The sequence below is a fragment of the Penicillium coprophilum genome (genome assembly GCF_028826855.1).
Source record: "Penicillium coprophilum strain IBT 35676 chromosome Unknown utg000006l_segment0_segment0, whole genome shotgun sequence".
Taxonomy (NCBI): Eukaryota; Fungi; Ascomycota; class Eurotiomycetes; order Eurotiales; family Aspergillaceae; genus Penicillium; species Penicillium coprophilum.
Window position 1 is genome coordinate 3,560,627 of NW_026622725.1, and position 22,777 is coordinate 3,583,403.

The 22,777-nt window shown below is 48.2% G+C and overlaps 7 protein-coding genes across 7 annotated transcripts; 3 read left to right on the forward strand and 4 right to left on the reverse strand.

Annotated features, from left to right (window-relative positions):
* Positions 1 to 126: 126 nt before the first annotated feature.
* Positions 127 to 1,276, reverse strand: N7500_010326 (putative ubiquitin-conjugating enzyme; the record flags this gene model as incomplete). Its single annotated transcript, XM_056681464.1, has 4 exons — positions 127 to 207; positions 257 to 1,014; positions 1,069 to 1,163; positions 1,215 to 1,276. 4 exons carry the CDS (start codon positions 1,274 to 1,276, stop codon positions 127 to 129), a joined length of 996 nt encoding a protein of 331 aa, XP_056528846.1.
* Positions 1,277 to 3,659: 2,383 nt separating this feature from the next.
* On the forward strand, positions 3,660 to 5,132 carry N7500_010327 (oleate delta-12 desaturase odeA; the record flags this gene model as incomplete). The annotated part of the gene is made up of 2 exons (XM_056681465.1): positions 3,660 to 4,653; positions 4,717 to 5,132. 2 exons carry the CDS (start codon positions 3,660 to 3,662, stop codon positions 5,130 to 5,132), a joined length of 1,410 nt encoding a protein of 469 aa, XP_056528847.1.
* A 1,089-nt stretch (positions 5,133 to 6,221) lies between these two features.
* Positions 6,222 to 7,870, reverse strand: N7500_010328 (putative DNA repair protein (Rad57); the record flags this gene model as incomplete). The annotated part of the gene is made up of 2 exons (XM_056681466.1): positions 6,222 to 7,398; positions 7,473 to 7,870. 2 exons carry the CDS (start codon positions 7,868 to 7,870, stop codon positions 6,222 to 6,224), a joined length of 1,575 nt encoding a protein of 524 aa, XP_056528848.1.
* A 5,203-nt stretch (positions 7,871 to 13,073) lies between these two features.
* On the forward strand, positions 13,074 to 14,802 carry veA (sexual development activator VeA; the record flags this gene model as incomplete). Its single annotated transcript, XM_056681467.1, has 2 exons — positions 13,074 to 13,221; positions 13,277 to 14,802. 2 exons carry the CDS (start codon positions 13,074 to 13,076, stop codon positions 14,800 to 14,802), a joined length of 1,674 nt encoding a protein of 557 aa, XP_056528849.1.
* Positions 14,803 to 16,004: 1,202 nt separating this feature from the next.
* Positions 16,005 to 18,182, forward strand: N7500_010330 (putative nuclear RNA binding protein; the record flags this gene model as incomplete). The annotated part of the gene is made up of 1 exon (XM_056681468.1): positions 16,005 to 18,182. The coding sequence occupies one exon, from the start codon at positions 16,005 to 16,007 to the stop codon at positions 18,180 to 18,182; it is 2,178 nt and encodes a 725-aa protein (XP_056528850.1).
* Positions 18,183 to 18,648: 466 nt separating this feature from the next.
* N7500_010331 (uncharacterized protein) lies at positions 18,649 to 20,125 on the reverse strand (the record flags this gene model as incomplete). The annotated part of the gene is made up of 3 exons (XM_056681469.1): positions 18,649 to 19,520; positions 19,578 to 19,884; positions 19,940 to 20,125. 3 exons carry the CDS (start codon positions 20,123 to 20,125, stop codon positions 18,649 to 18,651), a joined length of 1,365 nt encoding a protein of 454 aa, XP_056528851.1.
* Positions 20,126 to 20,612: 487 nt separating this feature from the next.
* N7500_010332 (putative MFS transporter) lies at positions 20,613 to 22,213 on the reverse strand (the record flags this gene model as incomplete). The annotated part of the gene is made up of 6 exons (XM_056681470.1): positions 20,613 to 20,785; positions 20,856 to 20,910; positions 20,963 to 21,035; positions 21,112 to 21,304; positions 21,354 to 21,922; positions 21,975 to 22,213. 6 exons carry the CDS (start codon positions 22,211 to 22,213, stop codon positions 20,613 to 20,615), a joined length of 1,302 nt encoding a protein of 433 aa, XP_056528852.1.
* Positions 22,214 to 22,777: the final 564 nt, after the last annotated feature.

A 22,777-nucleotide genomic window follows, 5' to 3' on the forward strand; every position in this document is an offset into this window, starting at 1 on the left:
AACGATGTCCAATCCATGACTTCCTGAGAGAAGATCCATGGAATTCTTTGAGCTTGAGGTCGATAAACAACTTTTCTCTAAAAAAGGTAACATCGCGTTTGGGTATCATAATCCATTGGATAGCACTTATATTCCGTTCCCTGCCATCGCAGCCATCTTCTCCCTGACTGAGTCCATGGTTGTACTATCCAGTCGCGAAAATCGAATCTAAAAGGTGGTTAACATAAGTCGAGAGGAGGTATCAAGGTTCATATACCATTTCATCCGCACTCCCACGAGCAGCACCTCCAAACAGCATCGGCTCAGAATGAGAGTTTTCAATCTCATCTTTCACCCGCCTAGCCCAGATTCCATCCCAGTGCCAATCCCCCGGGAGCCGAGCCTGCGGGCTTCCTCGTTTCAGTTGTCCTCGAGGGCCTCCTCGACGATGTGCCTGCCATGCATGCCATGCTCCAGGGTTCCCTGCGACCTCAACCGGCAGCGAATCCAAAACCAACTCGTCATCAAACGTCGACCGAATGTAATCCAATATCTCCGACACTGGGACGACATCCCTTTGTTCCACAAATTGATCCGTAGCAGGTGCCTGTGCTAAACGTGGAGCTTCCACATCGCCGTCCTCACTAGCTGCTGATGTCACCGGAGGGTTTGACGCGTTTGATTCATCACCATCCGTAGCCGGGTCGGCGGAGCTTGATTGTCCTGTCGATGCAGCACTTGCACTAGTACCACTTACATTCCGTGATGTATTTCCCGATGCTGGTCTGCTGCGCTTTGCCCTACCAAACCAATGAGGGAACCCATGGCGCAGACTGAATCCACCGGGCGGTAATCGTTCATCGTCCGTTGCGCTGACGGGATTGTCACTTGCCGAGCCAGTGCTATAGGTATATGTAGTGAGAGGCACAATTAATGGGTGGAACAAGTCAGTCGCGAAGGTGACTAGAGGAGGAAGGTCGGGATAGGTGTCCGGGAAGCGGAGCTGGAATCGGAGGACAGCTGAAGCATAAGGGCCTGCAAACGGGGTTAGTCGACGCGTAGCTCAGTACATAAGAAGGCCCAATTCACCTGAACGAACGAAAACCACACCACTCCAGAGTGTAGGGTCCCCGGGCGCGAGGCTCACATAAACCCCTGGTGGTGCCGCACGTCTCAAGCTCGCGCTGCGGTGGAGTCAGTACATGGATTGAACTGTGTGGAGTAAAGAGGCTCACAATTCCAGGTGGAGCTGCTGCTTTCGAAGTGAAGGTATGCAGGGTAACTTGGAGGTCGACATGTCTACTTTAGCAGAGGAAGTTGGGAAGATCCGGGGAGGGGGGGTTGACGCCAGCTTATCGATTGCTTATCGCCGATCGACAATCGGACCTCGAACATCATTGAACCGCGTACCTCCAAGACATTACTGTACTAACTGTAGGCCGACAAAACTTGTCGCTAAGCGTGAGAATATTGTCAAGGAAAGACAACATCTGTAACAGAAAATGACTGGGTATTTTCCTATCGATGGTGGGACATACATAATTCAGGGAAGGCAAAGACTCCCCAAGACTAACACAAAGTATGTACAACATAGTATAACTATAGGAAACTAGGAACCTTTACCTCAAAAGTGAACTGCCTTGCATCTGATATGGCGAAACCAACCTACTTAAGTTTCATGAATCATGCTCAGCTTCCCTAAGTCCCACTATAGAACTGGAGAATCCCATTTTCCACAGTCATTGGGAACGCGGCCACATGTGGCTGTCGATGATAATGAACGCCGAACCTATAACCGCCCAGCTCCAGCATAGTGCAATAGATGACATCAAATCATTCTTTCTCCAAGGTCGTCATCTTCGCAACAGAAGATATTATCCCAGCGTATTATCTCAGAGTTCATCTTGAGACCCATTCCCGACATAGAAGGGGATGTGGCCCAATGTGATGGATCAGGTCCGAGAATGAGGTTGATAACGAGTCTATACGCTCACGAATAGGGTCTATATCTAGAACAAAGAGAGTGTAGAGTTTTAACCTTCGAGGTCGAGCGCGTCTCTTGCTGTATTCTGTACTCTTTGCGGAGTATAGATTTTGGGAGCATATTCGAGTGGTTTTCGAGGCTCCGTTAACCCTTGACCTGATACCAATTGGTGTGCACTAATGTGGATCAGTCTGTCTTAGAATTTGAGATTTCTTCTAGTAAATTGGTTGAGAATTGAAAAGAAGAGTTTTGTCCAATTCAAGGAACATACTCCGTAGAAGAATCCCGAGATCCCGACGGGATCTCTGGAGATCTTATCTAAGGTGGCAAGGCGAACTAAAGAAATAAACATTGGCAAGTGAAAAATTAACCTTTGTTTTTTTCAAAAGGGGGAGTGGGGCCCCCAACAAAACCCCATGGTGTCCCAACAAGTGGGTAGTGGCATTTTTAGTATTTTTATACCATGCTGTATGGATGTGGTAAAGTATTTTATATCTTTAACTTCATCTTCCCCTTCAACCAAGCTGTTTATAGATCCAACTCAGTCAAGTACCACGTCAAGGGTCAACATGTATATTGTACTCCGTATGTTGTGGTAGACAAATAATGTTGAGGCTGTTCGCCGTAAGCGCCGAATTACATCCGGAGAGCCAACCTGAAAAAAAAAAAAAAAGTGGAATCACATGCCCTTGCGCCTACTGCCGAGTCATCTCTAGTCCTGGCTTGTACACTGATCTACAGAAGCATTTGCATCCCTCGGGCAGATGCAAATCCTCAAATTGCCCAAACACAGAGGCGAAATCAATTTGCCACACGATCTTGCATATCGGATTCAGTAGGAGAATTCCAGACCAATCCATGGCTGTCTATTCCGTACTCCATACACACGAAAATGACCCGCCGAGGTAAGTTTATCAGTTCGATCGATCCACATGCAGGGACGCCTTCACCGCATTCCCGGCATGTGAAAATGTGCAATCACATCAAACACCAGATAAGGTTTAGCCATCACATACCCATAGTCAGACCACTCGTAACAACATGCAAGTAAATTGTTGGGGCGAACGGAGATAGTAGGCGAGGCAAAGTTGAAGGACGTGAGTAGAGAGAGCCTATAGAGAGAACAAAGACAATGTTCAAAGTACTCCGTATAAGGCATCCAAATGAGATAAGCATGTGAATAGGATAGATCAGCCCTACTCCGTGAACAGTTCGAAAATCCATAGGTAAAGGTGGATCGGTAAGTAATTTGCAAAACACCATACGGTGGGATTGAACTATACAATGTTGTAGGGATGCAGTGGCGGTATGAAAATTACCACCCCATTGTCCCATGGTTGAAACCCCAGTGTCTTTTTCTTTCAATTTTCCCCTTCGAGTTTTTTTTTTTTTTCAGTTGGTTTTCCTTTTTGAGAGCGGATCTCCTTTCTCTCTTCCTTTCTTTTCTTTCTTTTTGATTGTGAATTGCCTGCTTCCTCGTTGGTCCTTCTTCAAAACGGGGGCATCTTCAGGGTTCAACATTCCTTGTGCAACATCGAAACTTTAAAATCTTTGTTAGTATTAGACACTGACAGCTCGGCGAACCTCAACTAATCTGATCTCAGATTCCCGTGTCCTTCGTTTCAGTTCTATAAACAGGGATACTGTTGTATACCCATCGTGACTTTGGACAACACTGTCAACCTCAACACCCAACATGTCCTCGACTGCAATCCCCAAGCGCGTTGCGCTCAATCGCAATCCCGCGACGGAGTCCTCAACCGTCAGCTCTGTCTCGCCCTCACCTTTTGACAGCCCTCGCCAGTCCCCCTCCTCTACCTCCCTTTCCTCCATGGGCTCGGAGCAGGAGGCCAGCAAGATGCTTGATACCTACGGCAACGAGTTCAAGATCCCAGATTATACAATCAAGCAGATCCGTGACGCCATTCCCGCTCACTGCTTCCACCGCTCCGCCGTCACCAGTCTGTACTATGTCTTCCGGGACATGGCCATCCTGGCATCCGTCTTCTACCTCTTCCACAACTATGTCACCCCCGAGACCGTCCCTTTGCTGCCGGTCCGTGTGGCCCTCTGGACCGTGTACACCATTGTACAGGGTCTCGTCGGCACTGGTGTTTGGGTTCTGGCCCACGAGTGCGGCCACCAGGCCTTCTCTCCCTCCAAGGTTCTGAACGATACTGTTGGCTGGATCTGCCACTCCCTTCTGCTCGTTCCTTACTTCTCCTGGAAGATCTCCCACGGCAAGCACCACAAGGCTACCGGAAACTTGGCCCGCGATATGGTCTTCGTCCCCAAGACCCGTGAGCAGTACGCCTCCCGCGTCGGCAAGGCCCTGCACGAGCTCGGCGAGCTGTGCGAGGAGACCCCCATCCTGACCGCCGGCCACCTTTTGGGCCAGCAGCTCTTCGGCTGGCCTCTGTATCTGATCAACAACGTTACCGGCCACAACAACCACGCCAAGCAGCCCGAGGGCCGCGGTAAGGGCAAGCATAACGGCTGGGGTGGCGGTGTTAACCACTTCAGCCCCTCCAGCCCTCTGTACGAGGCCAAGGACGCTAAGCTCATTGCCCTGAGTGACTTGGGTCTTCTCCTCACCGGTACCGGCTTGTACTACATTGGCTCCAACTTTGGCTGGCTGAACCTGCTGGTCTGGTACGGTCTCCCCTACCTGTGGGTGAACCACTGGCTCGGTAAGTTTTCAGACAAAAATATCAGTCCTCCCGTATCAACCTTGCTAACATGACCCCTCACAGTCGCCATTACCTTCCTCCAGCACACCGACCCCACTCTCCCTCACTACCAGCCCGAAGTGTGGAACTTTGCCCGTGGCGCTGCCGCCACCATCGACCGTGACTTCGGCTTCGTCGGCCGCCACATCTTCCACGGTATCATTGAGACCCACGTGCTGCACCACTACGTCAGCAACATCCCCTTCTACAACGCCGACGAGGCTAGCGATGCCATCAAGGTCGTCATGGGCGACCACTACCGCACTGAAGCTCACACCGGCTGGACTGGTTTCTTCAAGGCCATGTGGACCTCTGCCCGTGTCTGCCACTTCGTTGAGCCCACCGAGGGTGCCACTGGTGAGAGCCAGGGTGTCCTGTTCTTCCGTAACACCAACGGCATCGGTATTCCTCCTGCCAAGACGGCGGTCAAGGCTCAATAGATGCGCAGCCCTTGCTGCTGATCTTGGTTTCGGTTCTGATTATGTTTTCTTTCTTTCCTCTCGCATTGTTCTGATTCGATTTGAGCTCTGATATCTTATCTTGTTTACTTTGCGTGCATATCCATCGATGTATACACGAGGTCAGCATGATTTTGTCGAGGAGATTGGGTGACAGTCATGGGAAGGAATTCTATGCTTTTTTGTTCTCTTTCGACAATCAAAGCTCTTTTCTCTCATGACTGTCTACCCTTTCACCTTGAATCCTTAGATCCATGTTGTTTCTTTGAGGGGTTGAGATCATGTCGGCAGGTCGAGGGAAAGAAGGAAAAGAACCTGATGAAAATGGGGAGAGATGAAGGTCATCTTGGAGAAATGTGTTTTGTCATCGCTGTCCGTATACATGATTATGGTTAATTTGAAGCGTGTTCTTTTCTTCTTACCTGCTTGCATGCAAACTCAAGTAAACTGACAAATAAGTGTAATCCTCTTATTATTCCACATCTGTTCAATAAGTATTTCGGAGTCATGTCAAGAATAATTTCAGAGACAAATACGCAAAAGACATAAACCAGTATAAGTAGCTCAGTTAAAGCGCTCACACTGAGCTCAGGTATGTAGAGTGTTCCACAGCTTGGAGTAACACGACTTGGTGTTTTGTTCAACCCTCTTCAGTAAGAGGAAAACACCACAAACAACCAATTATATTGTATATCACACAATTCGTTTCCACTTTGTTCAACCCCTTCGATCTTCAAGGAAAATTGTTAAATGCAAGACGCTGTATATTGTAGATCACACACCTTATGACTTTCCACTTACAAGGCTAGCATTTCACACATATCTATTGTTTAAGGATCCTTGAGCCTTCGTTCAAAGTGTCTATATCTATTCGTATATTCACATTATTATACAACGGCTATATAGAGATCGCTTGCGTATATCATGTATCATATATAGTTCGTTACTACCCTAGTCTGAGATCAACATGCCGACATGCCCAACTATTTGGAGTAGGTCACATTCGAGACATTGCATCTGTGTGGCTTTGCCAGTCAAGAATGAACTCGCTTATATATGACATCAGACAACTCAGCCACCATGACTCGTACTTCTCAAGCCACCTTTCCAGATTTCAAACTCTACCTCGCCACTTCTTCTACTTGCTTGACCATTTCCGGATGTATCCTTGAGACCTGCCGTCCACGGCGAGAAGACAAGTTTCATGGTCCGTGTGGTGGATTCGGAGCCTGGGGTGGGGTGGTTGTTCTGCGAGTCAGAGACTCTGTTCTTGAGAGAGGGCGCAGGCATTGCTATTGAGTCTGGGTCTCGAAAGACGTTGGGATTTTCTCCGTTGTGCAGCTGCGATGCTCCTTGTGTAGACGCCATATATGCATGGTCGTCCATGAAAACACCCGCGGCGTGGGAATTTTCCTTTTTCAATGCGATTCGACAGGCGATCTGCGTTGACCAGACGAATCCTAGTGCCGGGTTTTTCAAAGATCCACTCTCTGGGTACGCGCCATCACCCCAGCCAGAGTAGAAGCGCTCCTGGTGAGCCACGTTCAACATGCTATTGCGTGCTCGAGGCGCAATCAGGTAGGAGCCGTCGAAGTTTTTATCGTGTGGTGCATGGTATGGCGATGAGGAAATAGCAGAGGACGAAGGGGGTGGCTGTTGGCTATTTCCAGTAGCTAACTGTTCAGTTCGAGATTTTGGGAGGGGAGAGACAGGGCCGGATCCACGATCTGTTGTTTGGCTTGGTACGGATAACCCTGCCCGTGGAGTTGGCTCGCTGGTTCTGATAGACTCGAAACGGTCGGAGACTTGGTTCGCGAGCACGATAGCGATGTCTTCCTTTACGGCGAGGTTGCGCAGTAAATGGCCCAGTTTTGCGAGCTGGGATGATCGTTTGGTGAGGGATTGGATGCTGTTCGATGTATATTCAGCGCGGTAATTGGATGTAACTGAATCAATGATGACCAGGCCGATGTTATAACGTTCGATGGCGACGGGAAGGTGGTAATTTAAGATGTGATCTTGCGTCTCCAAGTCCATGGCGTTGATGGACAGGATATCCTCCAGCGAGGGCGCCTGCTCGGCGGGAAGTGTTGAGAGGACGGGATGGCATTCTAGGAGCTGTGAGAGTCGTGGCGTAGATAGTGGGTGTTCTGTCGATATGTACATGGCACGTCGTCGTAGCCCCTGTGGTTTGGGTAGCTGGACGGCTAGACAGAGGCTTAGGAGGAATTGGGTCTTGCCGCTTCCACTGGACATTGATCCACATGTCAGATTGACTTGCCTGCCCGGCTCATAAGACCTGGATAGATACCTGTAACATACCTTTCGCCTGTAACTTCTGTGACATAGCCGGTCGGAATTCCACCTCCTAGGAGTGCATCCATACCAGGGTCAAGAGAGCTGATAGTGTTCCATTGTGACGTGCGCTTCGTCGACCCGACTGTTCTGCTCGCTACATCAGGGGTTATACTGGAGCTGGGTCCATCGCTAGTCCCTGTGTCTGTCTGCGACCTTTCAAAGCCAACATCGGTGTGCAATGCCTCGACGATGAGGGAAGAGAGCCGGCGAACATCTGCGGGAGGTACACGGGCACGTTTTGCGACCTCGAGAGCGTCTAGCGTAATTAGGTCGACGGTGGTGACTTTAGCTCTTTCAAGGGGAGGGAGAATGTGTGTGAAGGGTTTCGTTACAAATCCAGGTAGGACTAATAGAAGATCCATAGGCAAAGCACTGTCGATATAGGCGTTGATGTCGCCTCTACCTATGTTCAAAGCCAATCATAGTGGAGAATAATAATATTCTTTGATTGGTCAATTTCGAATCAGCGACGTCTGTGAGTGGGTGCATTCACGTGACTTCCCAAAAGCGTAGGACCAATTAAATACTATGGAAGGGCCCCGCATCCTATCTCTAGAACGAAGGATCTGTAAAGAAAAAAAAATAGGTAGCTTCTCTTTGATTGAGCGTGTCATCCTTAGTGCAGGGGCCATGCTAATCTTCTCTGTATATTTTCAGTTGACCATATGCCCCGAAGGGCGAAATATCTATTCGTTCAGTTCAATATAACCTCACTTTGTGGCAGAATCACACCGCCTATTTGTACATACTACAACATGGACTGTCAGGCTGGTCAACTCAGGCATGTTAATAATCCTTTATAGATATTATCTGCCTCGCAGTGTACTTTGGCTTGAACATATATGGGCACGCGTTGAAATTTTGAAGGCAAAAAATGGAGCTTATGGAGAAGTCGAATGAGAAATGTACATATGTAAGAATCTTATAGCACTCCCAAAACACAGCTTGGTCATGTTTGAATCCTTTAAGATACAGATTATATATCTACAGAGGTTGTGCTCTTTACCTTGCTGTTGCTTTGAGCAAGAGGGAGAGGTAAGAAGCCTCACAAGAGAAGCTAAAAGCGTGGAGAGATACGAAGTAAGAGAGAGAGAGAGAGAGAGAGAGAGAGAGAGAGAGAGAGAGAGAGCAGAGCAAGAGCTCCTTCAGGAAGTACACAGGAGGCCGGTATGACTCCATGAATAGCACTGTACTAGAGAGAGATCCAGGCCTAGAAGCCAAAATTGTAGGGGGAGGCAAACGGAAACTGCACGAATTCTCAAAAGTAAGGAAGGGAACATATTCAATAGGATTGTTATTAAACATCAAGCGAGATTTGATCAACCCCAGGATTACCGCTAGGCCTGGGGGTCTTTCCAATAATTTCACCAAGCAATTCTATGTTGTAGGGCTGCAGAATGTGCCGATTGATACGACACTGAGTAGAAGTCGATTAATATCACCCCAATAGATCAATATTCCCATATTTAGATAGAATTGGTGTATATCGTTAAACTACAGGAGCAGTCCTGGTTAATTTCTGCCTTGCTTTCTTGTTGATGCTAGCCTTCAGCTCTCCTTATGTTATACATATATCGGCTCCCCTAGTTAGGAAGGTCCTAGAACCTCAATGGCCCCCAAGTATCGAGAACTCTCCGTACTGAACACGCAACACGGGTTACAGGATAAAAGCACAGAGGTGTCTTATAGATGAAACTGTGATAAATATATAATCTCTAGAGTTATTTATTATTCACACACAAAATGTATGATACACAAACATATCCTGTATGATAGCTGAACTGTTCCCCCTGTATTATATATTTATCCTTCGTCGGGTGGATTGAATCAGAACACACCTGATACAGATACAAGTATGAAATGTTATGTTAGGAAACCTGATTGTACAATTCATGTATATACATAACAGCTTGTATAGACCACAAAGCCGGTACTTTTGGCGTTCTGTGTTGGGCAGGTGGATAAAATGTGACCTTTGAGGGATTAACGTCCGCCAGGGCCGACGTATCCGTGCCAAATGAGGATTTGAAAACTCAAAGAGATTATACCAAGTGCTGGCTGATTAATATTTCCTCACTCTATAGAGTATGTAGGCTGTTATTGTATAGCAATGTTATACACTATGGAGTAAATTCAATAGATTATGCGCCGAACTTCAGGCCTACAATTTACAGGTATTGTGCGAGTACGATCGATGTCACTATGACTTGTCCCAATGCCGTTAGTACAAGAGAACCAACTTGTTTCATGAATTTTAGGGAGGCTGGTTTCTAAGGATCTACCTAACATCCCGTCCATATGGCAGTGGAAAAATTGAATTAGTCATTCCCAAGTCCAATTCTAACAGAAAAGCGATAAATCGATATATCATTACTTCAGCCCAGTCGCGTTAAATGTACGAAGTACGGAGTAGATTTTGAGTCGTCCCGGGGATCTGGACAAACGTACCATCGGGATTTGGTTGTGGATCCTCATCCTGCCTGTGTGCTGCAGCATATTGAGATGTGTATTATTGTATGCGACGATCTGCGTGCTATCAAAGGTGGCTGAATTTTTACCAAAAGCAAGCACACGGCAGACAACGACCGTGTGGTAAAGTACGGAGTAGTAATACAGCAATGTTTCACGCTCCCACCAGATCGCGTGAGATATAATAGAATATGTATGATTGCGGAGGGAATAAGTCTAGATTAAGCCTGGATTCATCCTAGTGTGACTAATCAAGAACCCTGTACGGAGTAGCTATAGAAGGGGTAATACATTCTACCCTTTGATACTCTTCGATCCGATTAGCAGCCACTCACATGATGAAACATTCCTGCTGTCCTCCCGATCAGCGAAACAGTCCAATTGTCAAGATGGGACTACTCCGTAGAGCATTCGCATTACTAAGCGCTTCGACAGGGGTTGTCCGGAGCCGAGACGGATATTACAGCTTCCTAGATGGAGGGAGTAGTAAAGAGTATAAAGTACAGAGTGACTTGGTTTGATTAGGGTCAGGGGGATTATTTCATAGATGTATGTCTATTATTCTACAACATATCTGCTGTGTGTAAGGTAAGGTGCACACGCTTGCATATGTCCATGTGGACAGAAAGAGACTCCTACCAAATACAGAATATTGCCCCTACAATATAAAGTCATGCAACTTGTGCCTAACGTATATTCCGTTCCTATGAACAGAGTACGGAGTACCCCATATATCTGGAAGAGCAAACCCGGAGTCGTTAATAGCAGCCCTCCAAAAACATGGGATGAAGTCACTGCCAAGAGCCCGCTGAACGCTAGCGAAATTTTGCAATGTAATAATCAATCCTTCTGGAGTATCAAAGCGCTGAATTGTGAGAATACCTATGATCTTCGGCTAGAGATTTGCCACATTCATGGCGTACATGGTACTCCGTACCTGCGAAGCCACATCTACGATCACTTCTTACTTGGAACCTATGATCGTTATCGTATTGATCGTACTTCCATGCGGAGTATATATAGGCTATTATTACCTAGATTGATATTCTCATCCAGTCGTGAGGATCCACAACCCCTGCAACACATGGCCTAGTGGGAATGGATTCCGTGATTAAGCTTGGACCGCGTGTGTAGGGGGGGAAGAGAAATCCAGAAGCGCATCATTGATTCAGACGATCATTGATAATGGATTTTCGATCACGCGTACAACTACCATACGGAATCCTCTGTGCAGATTACAATAATGACGAAAAGAAATTGAGCCCAAGTCTATCAGTGCACATCAAAAGAGCCGTTGGATCCGGCCAGGGTTGGAATTTCTTGCGAGATTGTTGATGAAGCCCGTACAATCTAATGCAAATGAAACGCGGGCCCTTCAATACGGGGAAGGGAGTAATTTCTCACAATGGTTTGATTTAGTTTCAATAAACAAGCGATCCGCAAGCCTGCAATTAAAAGAGCGGTACGGAATTGGGTACGGACCGTGTGGGGGTGTAACATGAAATTCGAGGAACAAAGGAATCATGGATGATATGAAGGTCCAATTCAAGCATCTGTTGTATGGAGACATTGATGTACTCCATACTTCGTATGTACAGTATATAAGATCAGCATTCATATCGACAGGAGTATCAGACATGAACAGGAATAATACCCATTCATTACATACCCAATACTTGCCTAGGCGGACATGATGTTTCATATATCGTCATCTTCACATTCTTCAGATTCTCCATATTCTTTACGGAGTACTCCACGTGGAGAAACTACACAAAAAGAAAGGAAAAAAAGTATGCATATTTTAGCCACCTTCATAAGCAAGGTGGAAGATCAAGTTCCGCAACAGATCAAACATGGATGATCAGGGATTTGCAGCGAAAAGGAGGATTTGCAGATCAAAACTAATAGAAAATGTGCGCACATTGTCACTGGATGCATCTCCAGCCAGAAACCGTCTAGTCAGTCCTGGACTGTTATCAAAGACAGCGCTGATTGGCTCGGAGCAATCAAGCCAAGCTACGAGAGAGGATCGGTGGTTCGGTGGAGTCTGGCTTGCTTGTCCAAGCGAATCATATTTTGTGACGATTGACATTTCAGGGTTTCCTGATCTTACCGTGGGCACTGTCTGGATCGGGAGGTTCAAAGTTCCGAGTTACTTTTCAATCTCAGGGGCACTAGTTCGGTAATTAGAATACGCAGTATTGAAGCTAATCAGTGAAACTATAAGTAACGTCTGAGTAAATTAAAGATAGGTTCAAGAATGACAGATTCAAGTATCTATGCTGTAGGTATAGTTTAAAGTAAGTATACGGACATTATGGAGACCAGGGGAAATAAAGCGACTCCGATCCGTTGGACTGGGTTGCCAGATCCCTGGAACCCAGGAAGATAAACGCCGGGTAACGTGTACTCCGTACTGGAAAATAAATACGATGTCTTACGAAAAAAAAGCAAATAGATCTACAAGGGTTGATACATGATATTTCATATTTGAGATATTATATTGTATACCATTACCTGGAGGTACTACGGCGTATTCAACAATGCATATGCCATTCCGTCTAGTATCATGGAATTGGTATGAAACATGGATATTTGTTGAAACAGAACAGAGCTATGGAAGGCATATAGAAGGCAACCGGGGACCTGCGGGATCCAACGGGGAATGATCAGGTATGTGCGATGTAGGTACTCCGTACTCCGTACGGTATGAAAGTATACGGACGTACCCATAGGCGTACCAAGGTCTCGGGGTTTGCGAGTTAGTGTCACTTTTCACTCCCCCTCCCTCTTTCTCTTCTCTTTATCCACCGTCATTCGAAGTTGTCGGGAATTGTTATTCGATTTTTGTTTTCTATGTGTGTGGGGGCTTATTCGAGTACTACCTTGGAAGTCTCTCCAACTTGAAGGGAAATTAGAGGAGAATAAGGCCATATTTTATCAACATAAACCAGCATTTCTCGAAGGCTCCGTTGATTCCAGATTTTGTACGCTGGGCTCGGTGGCCGAATCGAAATAGGAGGAAACCTCCAACTGCACGATATTCAACACTGCGACCGGCAGATCATCCGGAAATACAAGCATCAATTCGCGAAAATGGCGAGCAGACCACCCATCATGCCGCCTCACAATGAGACTGAGCACTCAGTCAGCCGGATCACTCGTGAAGGCAAACAGCTCACGTACAAATTGAGTGTGATGCAACAGCCAGAGCGGGCCAGAGCTTGCGGCGCGGGAGCAAAGTGTGAGTATTTGCGGTTGAGCCTAACTAAGGCTGCACATGGACTGACCATCAATAGCATCTGCCGACCGTCGGCCTGTTGATCCACCACCCGTGGTCGAGTTGCGCATCTTTGAGTCTGACCCGGGAAACGATGCACAAAAGACCGATATCACATTCGCCTACAATGCCAATTTCTTCCTCTACGCAACCCTTGATACCGCACGCCCTATCGCCCACGGGCGCGTGGGTGGACCACAGTCGTGTCCTGTCCTAACAGGTGTGCCAGTCGCCGGCGTCGCCTATCTCGACCGTCCCTCGCAAGCAGGTTATTTCATCTTCCCAGATCTGTCAGTGCGCCATGAGGGCCGGTACCGCTTGAACTTTCACCTATATGAAGAGATCAAGGACGCCAAGGATGCCGACAAAGATTCCACTTTGCCTCTCCCCAACCAAATCACTCATTCCGCTACATCAAAGCCCGGCACCCCGCAAGCATTTCTTCATTTCCGTCTCGAGGTCAAGTCGGTCCCGTTCACCGTTTATAGTGCTAAGAAGTTCCCTGGCCTGGCCACTAGCACCTCTCTGAGTCGTATCATTGCCGAGCAGGGTTGCCGTGTTCGCATTCGTCGCGATGTTCGCATGAGACGCCGGGGCGACAAGCGGGACGAAGAGTACGACGAGGAACGCGCAGCTGCGTATGCAAGATCGTCTGATCGTTTCTCGACACCCGACAGATACGCAGCTTCGCTGGAACGTCCTAGATCAAACAGCAATGGCAGCAATATGGAATCACCCTACGGGTTTGTTGCCCCGGATCGACGACCATCTGCACCAGACTATGGTTTCCAGTGCCCGCAACCTTACCAAAGACCCATGCCACCTGCACCCATGCCACACTCCCAAACACCCTCATATCAATCACACCTTTCATTTGGTTCCACGCCTTCACATTATCCGGCCCCTCACATGCCTCCTACACCATCACCGGTCGCACCACAAGGTTACTCCCCACAACATACATATGCCCAAATACGACACTCATCAAACGCCTCCGAATACGAAGGGACGCCAATTGCATACCCCTCGGCGTCTCAAATACCCACTGAACGAGGTGGCTATCCCAAGCCTTCTATGACTTCCTATCGCATGGAGCCACAAAAACCAAACTCATATATGGACCCCCGCTCAGAACCAGGTCCATATCCATCCATATCCAGTGTTTCGGTGCCACGTTCTCAAACGCCAATTACGGGCCAGATGATTCCGCCTCTCAAACCCTTGTCAAATGACTATGGTAACCAGATTGTTCCTTCTGTGGAAACCACTTCACCCGGCGGTGGCAGTGGTGGATACGACAACGTCACAGGGAAGCGTATGGTATATCAAACAGGGCCAGCATACGGCAAAAGGAGTCACGAAGATACTTTCGGTGCTGATGACCGGTCAATGCAGAACGGCATGCGGCCTGACACAGAGCCTTATCCGAGCGCATATCGCGATTTCTCAGGTGAAAGTCGCTCTGCACTGATGGCTGAAATGGGCATTCAAATGGCTTACAAGCGTGCCAACGGCAAAATGGTCATGAAAGCTCCTCCGACTTAATAACATCTAAAATGGTCTTGAATAACCCCTGGTGCGCGGAAAACGATATGCTCACCTCGGGCTTACCTCGACGACTGAGCCCCAGTCAATGGACTGAATTCTTGTGATTGTACTTGATTGGAGGGTTTTTGTACATGACTTTTCTTCCGATTTCTCGTCGTACTTGGACTCACCTTTTCGGGAATCGGTTTCTTTCATGTTCCAGTATTTGCGAGGATTTTCTTTGATTGAGGTCCGGAGTTAGATAGTAGTTTAGCTGTTCGCTATCCTTGATTCCTAGCCTCGAGAACATTTATGTTTGTCACATAAACTTCTGGTACTTGCATCATTCTCAAATGGCCACACTCTATCACCTAGAGCAAGGCTCCCCGTTCCTTTCATCCCCTGAGATTGGAATAGGGAATGTCATCCCTATACCGACTCTAGCTAGGATGCTCTCTAGCATTGCTCTTGGAGCATTCAATCTTGAAATAGACAAGGGCTGGTCTCATTCATCTCGGGATACTGGGTTCCTTGCTTCACACCTAGAACCCCTGCTGCTTCATCTACTTTTTATACTAGCATTGTGGCAGCTACTTGATACCTAGTACCAATTCTATACTTAACCCTACAATTTGCCCAATTTCACCAGCATGCACCTGTATATTCCAGAAGTCAAGGGTTATCCTATAAGTACATCTCTCCTACGGGCATGGGTCTTATATCTGCATTCCTTATCGAATATCATAGGCACATGTTTGAAACATGTGGAATTCTACATCGATTCTAGATTTTATTGATATGTATATACATATTTGTACATTAATGTTTGTTTTGGGATATCGCCCCGGTGGACATTCTGATGATGTAACGGGTACTTTGAATTATATGGAAGGTTTGCGGTAGACGTGGGTACCAGGTACCACAACAAACTTCCCCCTTGGCAAGTGCGGAGTATGTAAACAAACCTGCGCAAATCGAGTCTCCCGTCTTCATTTCGATTCTCATTTCTTTGTATCTCCTCCCACTCTCAGTATTTTCTATGCCAAATTCTGATAAAAATTTGTCATTTTCCAAGAGCGTGGGGGAAACAGGATAACCCAAGCTGCAAAGGTATGGTCCCTTGCCATAATCCCATAATCTCCATGGAAGGGATTTCAATTACCGCATAAGAACGATTGAATCTAACTTCCCTGCGTCATTCTAGCGCCCGCGACTCCAAAATGGAAATGGAAATGGACATTGACCCGAGCCCCGCACACCAGCGCTCCTCGCGCAAGCACCTACGCTCTAGCGACGACGATGACTATGATTGGAGCTCAGACGTATCGGGCCAATTCGACGACGCCGAAGAAGGGCACGCAGACGAGCACAGATCGTCGGTAGTGAAGCAGACCAAACGACGTCGTTCAAATGACTGGCCGTTGCCCGAGGAAGCCGCTGATTACGGAGCCCATGATCGTCGCACTCAGAACGGGAGTCTCGGCGTGAGCGCAAATGGCTCAGGTTACAAGAGCTCGCCACGGGCTTCACCTCGCGGCTCACTCGCTTCTTTGCGCGCTCGCCATGCCGCCGCATCTGCTTCCAGCCAACGCCGTCCCAGAGGACGGACATCGCGATTCGTCGAGGCGACTATGAATGATAGTATCAGTGAGAAACCGCCAAGTATCTACTTCCAGGACCAGGAAAACAAGCACCCTGGCCTTCAGCGTCGCTCATCTGGTATTTTTCGTTTTGGGAAGGCCATTGCCTCGGCGTTTAATCCGTTTGGTGGATGGGGAAAGAACTCCGAGGGATCGCTTAATAAGTCGCCGCAGAAGGATGTTATCACCCAGGCGGAGCAGGCCTATGCGGAATTGAAAAAGGCAGGCTACAAGGGTACAAACAAGGGTCATTACATGGAGGACCTTGGCGTCAACACTGCCGTGGCCGACCAGACCTGGCAGTCTATCCAGCACAAGATGGGATATGGTTCGCCAATCAAAGAGTCGCATTGCCAGTCAATTGATCACAGAAGCCATGCTGCATCCTCACGATCTGAGTCATCAGCATCCAAACGCTCTTCTCTTCAGGATCTTCGCCTGCCGAAGTCATTCTTCCAGAAATCCCATGGATCGCCACCTGCTTCCCCAGCAGTGTACTGCGATATAACTTCTGATGATAACGAGCCAACTGAACTGCGCAAGAGACCATCCCGCAGGGAGATATCACGTCAAAACAAGCTGCTCAAGAAAGTTAGCAACCTCGAGGACAAGCTGCAACGTGCACGGCAGGAGCTTCGTGACCTCACAGGCAACGAGGAGCGGGTCCCGGCACCTACAGCCCAACCAAAGGCCCTCAGCACCGAGATGGATCCCGCATCGTTCCCAAGGAAATTCGTCCCTGGTGCCCTTCCCACTCTGCCGTCGGAAAGGCTTCTGGATCAACAGGCCGTAGAAAACGAGGCGTCTGCATCCGAAGCGGCCAACCTGACGGCACTGCCATCCATGGAAGGCCGCGAAACTTTTTCATTTGAAGAATCGCGGCCTCTCCCAACCTCGGCTACGGCCCAAAGTCCAAAACGGCACTCGAAAGGGTCACAGCCGTCATCCATGGGTAAGGACCGCCCTTCCCGTAAGAGGAAGTCTTTCATTCCTGAACCTATCGATAGTGGGGATTCTCCTCAGCCCAATTCGACGGAAGGCATCAAAGATCACGAAAGCGAGCCCGGTCTCAAGGATCTGATTGACCACGGTCTACTTAGCCCACCCGGAAAAGCGAAATGGCAGAAATCCGAGGCCGGCGAGAGCCCCGGCTCGGCCAAGCGTAAGCAAGCCATCGACGACGCAGCTCCCTCGACCGAGCACGAAGAAAAGGAAGCAGGAGGAAATGCAAGTGCTACGCGCAACATCAAAAGGTCCCCCTACGTTCAGCCCCGAAAAATCTCCGGACCCACCCGCTCACCAAGTTCCAAGCCTACAACCCCTCTCCGTATGAAGAAGAGCCCGACCAGCCTGCGTCCGGCGTCTTCACCTGCCGCTGCCTCGGACAACGATTCTCGTTCCAGTATCTGGGCCACGCCTCTGCCTGCTCCACCAACTGACTCCCATCGCGACACCTTCTACCACCATCCACAGCGCCAGCTCAATCCTGATCGTAGCCCTCGCACTCCGACACGGCCGAAGATGGGTCATACTCGGAGGCGATCTGGGTATCTCTATGATGACGATATTCCGCCCGTACCACCCGTTCCTGAAGAACTTCGCTCGAGTGCTGCCAAGATCAAGGTGAATGTCAATGTGAATAGGTCGCCCAGGAAGAGACCTGTGTCTGCTCCGGTGCTCTCCCCGTCATCGGCTTCTGGTGCGGACTCTGTGATCTCTGGCCTTGAGGATTACCTCTGGCCGGAGGATATTTTCTAATTGGGTTCCATTCATTTTCTTAATGATGTTTATGAGGCTTTGTTAGGTTGGGTATGAGGTTTTTATCATAGCTGTGCGAGGGTTGTTTTCCTTTGGGTTTGGTTTCTTTTTGCTGGTGGTCGACGTGATGTAACGAAGTAACGAATTTCACATGTTCTATACGCCTTGCATACTCGTAAGATCTTATTGTATGCTATTACTAGCTCTCAGAACTACAGTCCGAACCTCCTGGGGGCCGATCAGCTACATTCAAAACCAGAAGCTAATGAACACCCCTAGTCTTGATTCCCTAGGACATGTCTTTATAGTGACACATGAAATCAATGAAGCTAATATCCCAATGATACCCCTTAAACTCCATACATATACAGATGACGTCTGAGGCAAAGAAAGACACAAATCAAGGTAATAATCCCAACGCTCATGCCACTTCCCGTTTATAGAACTCGGTGTTCATCAAAGGAAGTTACAGCGCCGCTACCAACGCAGCCCCTGCAACACCAACAAACATACCGCCTGGCATATAAGTCGGCATACTCGCCAGTCCCGTGGACGTCGACGTCGACATCGACACTGTTGGTTTCGGCTTCTTATAAGGCACGATAGACGTCGGGAAATCACCCACCGCATCCGGTATCTCAGGACCATCTCCAATCTCCACAATATCGTCCGCCCCGGGATTCTCATTCAACGCAGCAACCCCAACAAACCCATTATTGTAGTTGATGGTCATATACATGCGCTCTGAAAATTTAGTCCCGATTCTCCCGGCGTAGCTAGAGTTCAAATCGTCTTCCGGTTGAATGAGGAACGAGCAGCGCTCCGAGCCGGCAGAGCCCCACGGCATAAACAGGTCGCTCCAGTTTGCGGAGATCGTGGCGCTGCCGAAGAATAGAGAAACAGTGCGGGTTTCCGTGTATTGTCGGGAACAGGGGAGTAAACCGAATTGGGGGTCGTCGTCGTCGCTCCAGCCGACATAGGAGATGTTGTAGTCCTTGTACATGCGTAGGACTGCGTCCTTGGGGAGAGTCGTGGTGATGTATTGAGCGCTTAGCATGTATGGCTTGGAGCTGGATAAGGTGTAATTTGTGGGTGTTTTTGATTCTGTTTGGAGTTGGAATTTCGAGAGAGGGAGGGATACGCTTCCCCATGTCTTGTTAAAGCTGTATGCCTGTAACGGGCCGTGATATTTGGCTTTGTTGATTCCGCCGAAAAGGAGTCCTGCGCCTCCTTCGGATGAATTGCCCCATAGACTGAATGAGGGAGATCGGATCAAGCCCCGGTCGACTAGCTGATAGGGGAATGACTCGTTGCTTGGAGATAGTCCTATCGAGTTGTCTGTTGAATTGTATTAGTCCAGGTTGGAAGTCATAGCCCGAGAGTTTATGAACTAACAGTTGCCATATTCGACAGTCAAACGGCGTAATTCGACATCCTTGACTTTTGTCCCTCCAATAGTGACAGTGTCAGTGAATACCTCGTAGGGATCTCCCCATCGATTTGGGATTTCTTTGGTCACATTGCTGGACGATTTGGTGACATTGTATGATCCATATAAGGAGCAATAGCGAATCTCCCGACATTCCGAATTTGTCACACGCGTGTCCTCGTAAAAGACATCGAAAGTGGCAGTCAGGAAGTCGACCATCATGCCCACATACTGTGGTGGTGTGCCAATTGAGACATTGACAGTATTGGATATCTGTGCAGATATATCAGATTTCAGTTCTAAGCAATGGTACTGTAGTTGAACATACATGATTGAACATGCCTGTCCCTAGAGTGGCAGTATCTCTTTTCATCAGTGGCCTAGATACTTCACGGCCATAGAGATCCATGCCAACCACTGCAGGTACGTCGCGTTGCACGGGCAATGTGTGGACATTAGCACTGGCGGTGGCCCAGTTGGACCATGCTAGAGCTACAATAAGTGACTGACGCATTATAGAGTGCTCCCCGAGTGCTTTGCTTTCAAGTGAGATACGGGGTCTTGTGTTCAAGAGAAGGCTAAAATAAAGGCCGGAGCCAACAGACAATAAATCGCCCCCAGGGCTTTACTTGGCAAGGCATTTTTAGCTCGAAAATTATGAGACATTATTGCCTTGGCAGCATTCAAGGCCAATTGCCTGCAGCGTTTCAACTCCCGTGATGAAAAGAGTGGCCAAAGAGCGTGATTCTAGAATTCCTCAGGCCAATGAACCTCGGAGAAGGAAATTAGTACAAGTAGCAGTGTGACTAAATATTGTGGTGAAAAAGGGGTTTATGGTTATAACTGTAAAGACACTAGTCACCAGCAACCTTCGTATATTCTCTTCTAGATAGGATCTCATCTCAAAGCCCCTGAAAATGTGCTGTTTATACAGGTTTTCACACAGATGTCTCCTATCGCTCTGGATCATTCAACCCCCGTCTTAAACTAAACTAGATCAATCAATCCTGATGCACGACAGCATCCTTAGGCAAGATTAACCAGCTCACACCAGCGGCACCGAGTAAACCAACAAGCATGGGCTGTAGAACCTGGACACCAACTTGTCCTGCGATGATGCCTGTCAAAGCGGGAAAGACAGAACCGCCAATTTGGCCGAGTACGAAGACGAATGCTATGTGAATTGAGGTCAAAATTTAAGTCTTCAGCCCTGCGGACTCTAAGGCTGTGGGGGTGAGGCTTACCGATTGCCGAAGAGCGGATCTCTGGGGAGAAGATTTTGGAGCCGACCGATATGCCCTGAGTCAGGAGTTAGAGCTGGGATTAGGACACTAGAGCCGAGGATAGTTACCGTTGCAAAGAAAGGACCGGAGAAGAATCCCAATAGACTGACTGCTACTGCCTCGGTAATGATATTTGGAACACTGATAAATCACGGATGTTAGTAAATAGGGAGCAAGAACCAGGATGACAATGAATTCTTGGAGATGCCAAACTCACAGCCAGAATACCAACTGCAATCCCACACACAGCACGGCATAAATGAAGATCATTCTGCGCTCGCCGAATCTATGCGTAGGCTCGGCGAGGATAAGACGTCCTAGAAACGCTCCGCCATAGAAGCCGGCTGGGACATAACCCATTGATTTGACGTCGCCATTGCGAACGTTGACAAGATACTCGACCATCCAGCCTAGTAAAATTAGTCCCATAGATCATATAGAGAAGAAGAGAAAACAAACCTCCAGCGGTAATACTAGCACCAAGGAAGAAAAAGAAAAACAAACTCAGCAGCCAAACACCAGGTGTAGATAGAGTATCCTTAATCTCCTTGAGTGCAGAATCCGAAGCAGTTCTGCTTCCTCTCTCCCCCCTCAAAACAGTCGGAGTAGCCATCCGATCCCGGAAAGAAACACTCACAAACGCAAGATTCGCCACGCCCACACCAAGCGGGAAAAGATAAAACAGATACCACTTCGAATCGACATTCGCAGACGCCACGCCCGTCGCTACAAACGGACCGACCAGACACCCGGCCATGTACATAGCGTGGATAAAGCCGAGCCATCGGTGCGCACCATTCAACCCGGAGACGAAGGTGTTAGCATGGGTATCGTTGTAAGCTTGACCCAAGCTGGCGAGACAGAATGTTATCGCGTACAGTGCGAATGGAGGTTCCCAGGCTCGCAGTACTTGGGCTAGAACTTGGATGGCGGCACCCAAGCTGAGGATTAGGCCTAGGTCTAGGTACTGGGTTATTTTGCTGTTTGTTAGGGCGGCGATTAGCCAACCGAAGAAAGTTGTACCGTATCTGGTGGGTTTTAGTGTTGGATTGTAGATGAATATAGTTGGTCTGGTCTTACAGGACGGCTACCATGTTTGTGCCGATATCATAGGTGCGTATCACGTAGGGAATGAGCGATCCTAGACTTCCGTCGTTGACCCCCGCGACGAAAAAGGATAGACCTGCACTGAGGACTTTGGCATACATCCATTTTGTTTCTGGGGGACCTGAGTCTAGTATTTCATGCTCGACTGGAGCCGCTTCGGTGGACGCTCTTGTCTGTAGCACGATTGTCTCTGTTTGCGTTTGGGTGCTCATTATGGGATGGGACCTGAGATGTGTCTTGGATATGACAGGAGGATGGAATTCTATTTCCTAAAGCCAAAGAGGCCAAAGAAACGGCAATTCGGCCCGGGTTTGCGTTCGAAGGACAACAAATTCAATGCAAGCGGCCAGAATGTGGAGAAATGCGGAGAGTTGTCATTTCTAGCCCGAGGTTTAGCCGAACAGAGAGACGTGATATATAACTGTACATATATGTCAATAGGCAGTTCTGATCATCTTTGCACCACACCCAATCAGCACCGTCGAGTGCACCGGAACTCTTTGTAAGATCTTTTCGCACAGGGAACTCGATGTTGTTAGGATCCCAGGATAAGTCGGCAACTTAAGTGGAAGACATGTTGCTCTTAATGCAACTTGATATAGAGAGTCTGGAAACACTGTCATTGAGACTGTCAGAAGTGGACGGGCTTTCAGTCACAGCTCCATTGTATAACTAACACACGTAAGATGGGCAGCTGGGTTAGAGTGGTCCTGCGGTCTAGCGCCTCGTAGAATCAGATATGTAGATATCAGGATATGTTCTCCTATCTTCTACAG